The sequence below is a fragment of the Mandrillus leucophaeus genome, unplaced genomic scaffold, assembly GCF_000951045.1.
Source record: "Mandrillus leucophaeus isolate KB7577 unplaced genomic scaffold, Mleu.le_1.0 Scaffold797, whole genome shotgun sequence".
NCBI lineage: Eukaryota > Metazoa > Chordata > Mammalia > Primates > Cercopithecidae > Mandrillus > Mandrillus leucophaeus.
In genome coordinates, this window is record NW_012108663.1 from 1,451,973 (window position 1) to 1,460,631 (window position 8,659).

The following is an 8,659-nucleotide window of genomic DNA, read 5'->3' on the forward strand; positions in this document are numbered from 1 at the left end:
AGGCATTCTATTCTCACACTACCGTTCTCTAAGGTCCTAGGAATATAACTGGTACTATAAGCAACCAGATGCATCCCTTGACTATTAATACCTGAATAGACAAGTTAAACTGTGATGCATTAACCATCCCTCTGGGAGAATTAAAAAGAGGCAGAAATTGATTCTTAAGACTGAGAAAAAGGGGTATATGTGTGTGGTGGTCGTGGAAGCGGGAGAGAAAAGAGGTTCAAGGAGGGATGAGGGCAACAAACCTAACTCCTTCCAATGTCCAACTGTTCTTATGTTCTCAGATGCTGCTGATACAGTGTTCCATTACTCCGAAAACAAATGTTATCTACATCCAGTCAGTTCTAGGGTACAAAGGCTAACAATAGGGAAAATACCTTGGGGGAGGGGTATATTCATTTCAGGTACATAAAAATGGAATTCAAAATTGTGTCCTACTATGTTCTCATCTAATGTGTTATTACTGTTGTAAATCAAATTACTGTGTGACCGTGGACAATTTACTTAACCTCTCAATTTTCCACAAAAAATGAGAATTGTAGCACTGGGATTACAGGAGATGCATGGGAAGCACGGAAGAATAGTGTCTGGCCAAATCAATAGAGACAGAAAGCAGCTTGGTGGTTGCCAGGAGCTGGGATGAAGGGAGAATGCAACTGACTGTCGACAGACCTGGGGTTTCTTGGCGAAGTTACGAAATGATCTAAAATTAGATGGTAGTGATAGTTATGCAATTTTGTGTGTGAATATACTAAAAATCACTGAATTGTACATCTTAAAATGTGAATTTCAGCCAGGCATGGTGGCTCACGCCTGTAATCCCAGTGTTTTGGGAGGCCAAAGCAGGCAGATTGCCTGAGTCCAGGAATTCAAGACCAGCTTGGGCAACATGGCAAAACCCTATCTCTACAAAAACTACAAAAATTAGCCAATTAGGTGTAGTGACTCATGCCTGTAGTACCAACTACTCAGGACACTGAGGTGGGAGGATTGCTTGAGCCCAGGGAGGTCGAGGCTACAATGTGCCATGATTGCTCCACTGCACTCCAGCCTGGGTGACAGGGTGAGTCCTTGTCTCAGAAAAATAAAAATAAAAAAAACAAAAGGTGAATTTCATGGTAAAGTGTATCTCAATAAAGCTGTTATTTTAAAAATTCTTAAAAAAATAGAATAGTGCCTGGCACACAGTAAGTGCCAAATAAAGGTTAGCTATTATTATTAGTAATATCATTGTCATTATTATTTGGCCATTCTGTGGCCTAAGTAAACCCCAAGAAATTCTCTATTTTTAATAAAAGCCTACAGAATCTAGAAAAGTGTTTCTAATTTATATACATCAATTAACATTTATACATTTATTTCCATCCAAATGTCTCAGAAACAGTCTAAGAATCACAATTTCAGTGTTTTGCACTGTGCTAAAACAGCTGCATGCAATGGATATCTTATCAAATCATGACAAGCTTTAGATAAATTCTAATGACTTGATGTTACCCAAGAACTTGAACTGATGGATTTTCATTTTTGTCTCCAGGAATGAACAGGCAGTCCAAATACTGTCAGTAGTTACATTATATAAAGTACACAATTAAATGTCTAAATACAGGCTTGCTAGCCTTCTAATCACATTTTGGGAGATACTGTTTATAAAAAGACAAATATAGCAAACAGTAAAATGCTTACTAGTCCCATGTCCTGTGACCTCACCTTGCCCAACAACAGGAAAATCCCACCACAATGAAAAGATCAAAATCAACTCATGTAATAAATCTCTTCAGAGGCAAAAGACTAAATGATTAACGGTTGACTTTTAAGACTATACCACACATTCAAATATGTTGGCATCAATTGAGTTTTTATACTCTGAACAGCTATTAAATCCAGTCTTTACCCGTCCTATTGCTAAAGAATATGACAACAGAGTCTTGGTCTCAGAAGCAGGAGCAGCAAGTGATTACTCATGATGGCAATGATGCGCCACATTCTGCAGTGATGCTCACATGCCTGAATTTCATCTGAAGCATGAAAGTTCCCAATTCCTGCAACAGGGTTTCCTTTGTTGGAGTCCCCTGTCCTTGCTGTCTTCACTTCTATAATCAGCTATGTGCCTTTGCAGCAAATCAGGAAAAGCTGTGTTGAGGGTTACAACTTCCAGACATTTAGGTCTTAACTTCCATCACAGAAAGCAATGTACTTTTTTGAATATATTAAGAAAACGTTTATTCATCCCTTCAAGCCACTCACTTTCAGAAAGACAATTGAACATCCATTTTATCAACCTTCATTTAACCCTTTTCTTGTTTAGAAAAAAAAAAAAACTGCCAGCGCTAATTTACATAAACATGCTCTTTGAGGCTGAAACAAATCTGATTTTCAAAGTGAAAAAAATATAAAAACTGAGTTATTTCCAAACAGAACATCAGAACTGTCTATTTCAAGAAAAGTGGATTCATCAAATGAATCTTCAGCCAACAACTATTCGAGAATGATGTAAACATCATGTATAGGCATGCTACGTTTTCCAGGATTTGACATTTTCAGTGATCAAGAATTACTATATTTTGTAAATAGAAATACCGCTATTAAAAAAAAAAAGAATGCTATAAATAGAACAATGTCTTTTGTTTGCAAAGTCAATGTACCAGAATGATGTGAAAATAATAAAAGCGAAATATTTCATGGCAAAGTTATCTTGGGGTAAATGCTACAACTACAAGCGCCACTGGCGAGTATTCTCAGGGCAAACAGAAAAAGGGTTAAATCAAGTAAAATCATTCCCTAAGTCACCCAAGAGCAAAGATCAATACCTAGAACAAGCTGTCTTAAGTCCTGATATGTATAACCCACCCACCACGTACATCTACACGAACCCCCCCAAAGTTGTGGCCTTAGGAATTTCTGACCAAACAATTAGCCCGAGTAAAATTCAATAAACACTTTTAATTCCCCCTTGAGAAGCATAGTTACTTCTTTAATTTTACATTATAGTCATTGAGACAGATTACAAAACAACTTGGGCAGAGAGAGAGTTTTAGCGGGAAGTAAGAGAATTTCAGACATTGGAAATGGATAATAATTTAGAACCAATTTCAAAATGAGGATCAGTTCCAAAGTATTTTCTTTACTAATTCAAGATTGAAACATTGGCTCTGTCCACACAAAGGTTTATTTTACAATTTAAAAGGTAAACTGTAATGAATAGAAATATATAAGCAAAAACTCTGGACAAGGCTGGAACCAAGGGACCCATTTTGCAATGCTTTGTTGTTATCATTCCAAGAACCCATTTGGCCCTGTGTTCACTTGGTTAATGTGGGGATGGAGAAAATAGGATTTTGGAATAATATATCTATGTGTAGGTAGTCTTTAAATACAAAATGAATAAATATTTAAATTATATGATAAAGAAAAATTGGGGAATAAGAAAGTCGTATGTTTATCAACTAATAGTATATTTACAATGAGTGTTTTCTGCCTGACACCTAATCTTTGTCTATTAGAGTTCCTCAATGTGCAATTTATAGAAGGCAACAGTTCATATTGCCTTAAAGGAGCCCTGTTTAGATCAGAATCAGCCTGTCCCAGATGCTCTGCTCCCTGAAAAACGTTCACACCTGTGTGCATAAATATCTGAGCGTACAAGTAGGTACACACGTGCAAAATGTACTTGTCTAAAGGGGAGCTAATTAGCTTGATAAAGTCTAAAATCAAGACCAAAAAATTGCTATTCCCCAACCCAAAAAACACATCTAATGAGAAAACTGCTAAGCCCACTATGAAAAGGCAGCAGCTGTAAACTCATCCCATCCCACGTCATGCTCTAAGTATCTAGCTGTCCTATTAATCAGCCATCAGAACACTAAATCCCTCCCTGTTCACATGGTTAAACGCAGACTTCTGATTTAGCTTTACTTTCTAGTTAAGAGGCCAGACTACAGAGAATATTAAAGAGCTCCTTTTAACTATACTGCATCCAAACTGCCTCATTCCACCCTAAGAGAAGGTGCCCACATGATAATATGCACTAGAGATCTACCAATCTCAGTTTCTGAGGTCTTCTTTTTGGATAAGTTCCAGCATTGGAACATTCACAATTTCAGTCAAAGGAAAATTACATGTTGACTACTAACATTTTAGACTGCATATTCAAAGCTAAGGCGCAAGATTAAGACTAGAGTGCCAACCTAGCTGCTGTTAAACATGGCAAAAAGGTGACTGCGCAAAGGGACCAAAGAGGCTGATTCTTTAGAGGCCCTTTGCTGTTTTTTTCTTTTAGCAACAAGTGTAGAATTTCCTCTGATCAAAATCTGAATATTGGTTAATGCATGTTTTCTCATTCTCCATGTATGAACCCCCTCCTAACCTCTCTCATTGTCTTTTTAAGCTTAAGAGAGAGAAATAAAAGAAAATGGATATAGACCATTTATTTTTATTTACGAAAAGAGAGGCATATTCTAATAGTCATAAGGCAATGTGTTTAAGAGCTGCACCTGAACTGGTATTCTCAAAACTGAAAATAGTTATCAACTCTATTCAACTTGTAAGATGTATCCATGTGCTTCCCAAGTCACTAGTTGTCACTCAAATGGACCACGGTGACTCCATGATGCCTTAAGGAGGCATTATATACTGTGTGTAGTATGCACATGTATTTTTAAAGAAATGACATTAAGAGAGAAAAGAACAGCCTTTCAAACATCAGTTCCTCACATAAGTGGTGACACTGCTATATGGCTCCCTTTTAATCTTCTCACCTACTCAGTTACCAAATACCTCCAAAATTAGACAAAATAGGGCCAGAGACAAAGCTCCATGGTGACTTGCATCTTTCAGATGTGCTTTCAATTCACTGGTTTTTAATTTCCCATTCCTGATTTACTGAGGAGTAAAGGTGAGAATCATCCAACTGATGACAAAGTAAAACAGGAAAACAGGATAAACAGCTAGGGCTCTGCGGTTTGGAGGCTGGCTATCAGCAAGGAAAGCTGTGGAGGCTAAACAAAACAAGACAAAACAAAAAGGAATGTTTAATACAGTAATATTGTCACAACTACTAACATTTACTAAACATTCATGAGCTTGGCATCATTTGGAACATAGAATTACACTAAAAGTTTAGTATACTGATGATCCTCAGAGATAAAGGCATTCTGCAACACAGTTTTTCAGAGAGCCAAGGGCTTTTTATTTCAAGTACTAAACCATTTTGGATGGAAATCTTTCTAAAAGGAGTTTTTTACCCTTTTCTGGAAAAGTTATTGAACTATACTGAAAAGGCTTACAAAGATGTGTAAGGTTATTTGCTCCTATGGTAAATGGCCTCGTGCTGCTGTGCTTTTTGAGCTAACTGTTCTTCTGAAATTATCAGCTGTTTTAAATGCCATCCTTCTCTTGTCCATCTAAGAAAAACCTACTCATCATTTTACTAATCAAGCATCATCCTTCTGACCAGGTGCAGTGGCTCATGCCTGTAATTCCAGCACTTTGGGAGGCCAAGGCAGGTGGATCACCAGAGGTCAGGAGTTCGAGACCAGCTTAGCCAACATGGTGAAACCCCATCTCTAATAAAAATACAAAAATTTGCCAGGTGTGGTGGCGGGCACCCGTAATCCCAGCTACTCGGGAGGCTGAGGCAGAAGAATTGCTTGAACTCGAGAGGCAGAGGTTGCAGTGAGTCAAGATGGTGCCACTGCACTCCAGCCTGGGTGACAGAGCAAGGCCCAGTCTCAAAAAACAAAACAAAACAAAAAAACAAAATAAAGAATCATTCATCTCACTGGGTGCTATGGCTTATGCCTGTAATCTCAGCTACTCGGGAGGCTGAGGTGGGAGAACTGATTGAAGCCAGGAGTTCAAGGCTGCAGTATGTTACGGTTGTACCACTCCACTCCAGACTGAATGACAGAGTGAAACCCCATCTCTTTTAAAAAAAACCAAAAAAACAATAGGAGGTGGCTGGCAAGATGGCCAAATAGGAACAGCTCTGGTCTGCAGCTCCCAGTGAGATAAACGTAGAAGGCGGTGATTTGTGCATTTCCAACAGAGGTACCCGGCTCATCTCACTGGGACTGGTTAGACAGTGGGTGCAGCCCATGGAGGGTGAGCTGAAGCAGGATGGGGCGTTGCCTCACCCAGGAAGCACAAGGGGTCGGGGAACTCCTTACCCTAGCCAAGGGAAGCCATGAGGGACTGTGCCATGAGGAACGGTGCATTTCAGCCCAGATACTATACTTTCATCACTGTCTTCACAACCCGCACACCAGGAGACTCCCTCGGGTGCCGACGCCACCAGGGTCCTAGATTTCAAGCACAAAACTGGGCGGCCATTTGGGCAGACACCAAGCTAGCTGCAGGAGTTTCTTTTCATACCCCAGTGGCGTCTGGAACACCAGTGAGAGAGAAGCATTCACTCCCTTGGAAAGGGAGTTGCAGCCAGGGAGCCAAGTGGTCTAGCTCAACGGATCCCACCCCCACAGAGCCCAGCAAGCTAAGACCCACTGGCTTGAAATTCTCACTGTCAGCACAGCAGTCTGAAGTGGACCTAGGATGCTAGAGCTTGGTGGGAGGAGGGGCGACCACCATTACTGAGGCTTGAATAGGCGATTTTCCCCTCACAGTGTAAAGGAAGCCACAGGGAAGTTCGAACTGGCCGGAGCCCACCACAGTTCAGCAAAGCTGCTGTAGCCAGACTGCCTTTCTAGATTCCTCCTCTCTGGGCAGGGCATCTCTGAAAGAAAGGCAGCAGCCCCAATCAGGGGCTTATAGATAAAACTTCCATCTTCCTGGGACAGAGCATCTCTGAAAGAAAGGCAGCAGCCCCAGTCAGGGGCTTATAGATAAAACTCCCATCTTCCTGGGACAGAGCACCTGGGCGATGGGGCAGCTGTAAGCACAGCTTCAGGGACTTAAACATTCCTGCCTGCCAGCTCTGAAGAGAGCAGTGGATCTCCTAGCACAGTGCTTGAACTCTGCTAAAGGACAGACTGCTTCCTCAAGTGGGTCCCTGACCCCCATGCCTCCTGACTGGGAGACACCTCCCAGCAGGGGTCCACAAAAACCTCACAGAGGAGAGCTCTGGCTGGCATCTGGCAGGTGCCCTTCTGGGACGAAGCTTCCAGAGGAAGGAGCAGGCAGCAATCTTGGCTGTTCTGCAGCCTCTGCTGGTGATACCCAGGCAAACAGGGTCTGGAGTGGACCTCCAGTAAACTCAAGCAGACCTGCAGCAGAGGGGCCTGACTGTTAGAAGGAAAACAAACAGAAAGGAATAGCATCAACATCAAAAAAAAGGACGTCCACACAGAAACCTCACCCGAAGGTCACCAACATCAAAGATCAAAGGTAGATAAATCCACGATGATGAGGAAAAACCAACACAAAAAGGCCGAAAATTCCAAAAACCAGAATGTGTCTTCTCCTCCAAAGGATCACAACTCCTTGCCAGCAAGGGAACAAAACTGGATGGAGAATGAGTTTGACAAACTGACAGAAGTAGACTTCAGAAGGTGGGTAATAACAAACTCCTCTGAGCTAAAGGAGCATGTTCTAATGCAATGCAAGGAAGCTAAGAACCTTGAAAAAAGATTACAGAAATTGCTAACTAGAATAACCAGTTTAGAGAACATAAATGACCTGATGGAGCTCAAAAACACAGCATGAGAACTATGTGAAGCATACGCAAGTGTCAATAACTGAATCAATCAGGCAGAAGAAAAAACATCAGATATTGAAGATCAACTCAATGAAATAAAGCGGGAAGACAAGATTAGAGAAAAAAGAATGAAGAAGAATGAACAAAGCCTCCAAGAAATATGGGACTATGTGAAAAGACCAAACCTACCTTTGATTGGTGTACCTGAAAGTGACGGGGAGAATGTAACCAACTTGGAAAACACTCTTCAGGATATTATCCAGGAGAACTTCCCCAACCTAGCAACGCAGGCCAACATTCAAATTCAGGAAACACAGAGAACACCACAAAGATACTCCTCAAGAAGAGCAACCCCAAGACACATAATTGTCACATTCAGCAAGGTTGAAGTGAAGGAAAAAATGTTAAGGGCAGCCAGAGAGAAAGGTCAGGTTACTCACAAAGGGAAGTCCATCAGACTAACAGCGGATCTTTCAGCAGAAACCCTATAAGAAGAGAGTGGGGGCCAATATTCAATATTCTTAAAGAAAAGAATTTTCAACCCAGAATTTCATATCCAGCAAAACTAAGCTTCATAAGTGAAGGACAAATATAATCCTTTACAGACAAGCAAATTCTGAGAGACTTTGTCACCACCAGGCCTGCCTTACAAGAGCTCCTAAAGGAAGCACTAAACATGGAAAGGAAAAACTGGTATCAGTCACTGCAAAAACATATCAAATTGTAAAGACTATTGACACTATGAAGAAACGGCATCAACTAATGGGCAAAATAACCAGGTAGCATCATAATGACAGGATCAAATTCACACATAACAATATTAACCTTAAATGTAAATGGGCTAAATGCCCCAATTAAAAGACACAGACTGGCAAATTAACCTTAAATGTAAATGGGCTAAATGCCCCAATTAAAAGACACAGACTGGCAAATTGGATAAAGAGTCAAGACCCATCCGTGTGCTGTATTCAGGAGACCCATATCATAGGCAAAGACACATATAGG

General features: G+C 40.8%; 1 protein-coding gene across 3 annotated transcripts in view; it reads right to left on the minus strand.

The window, feature by feature from the left end:
- Positions 1-1,346: 1,346 nt before the first annotated feature.
- Positions 1,347-8,659, minus strand: part of YIPF6 (Yip1 domain family, member 6) — a 40,214-nt gene continuing 32,901 nt past the window's right edge. For 2 of the 3 annotated variants that reach the window (XM_011967271.1, XM_011967272.1), the window contains one exon: positions 1,347-5,000. In XM_011967271.1, coding sequence (XP_011822661.1) covers positions 4,882-5,000 — 119 coding nt within the window. In that variant the 3' untranslated portion in view covers positions 1,347-4,881. The remainder of the gene's footprint in view (positions 5,001-8,659) is intronic. The other variant, XM_011967270.1, reaches the window with a different exon arrangement.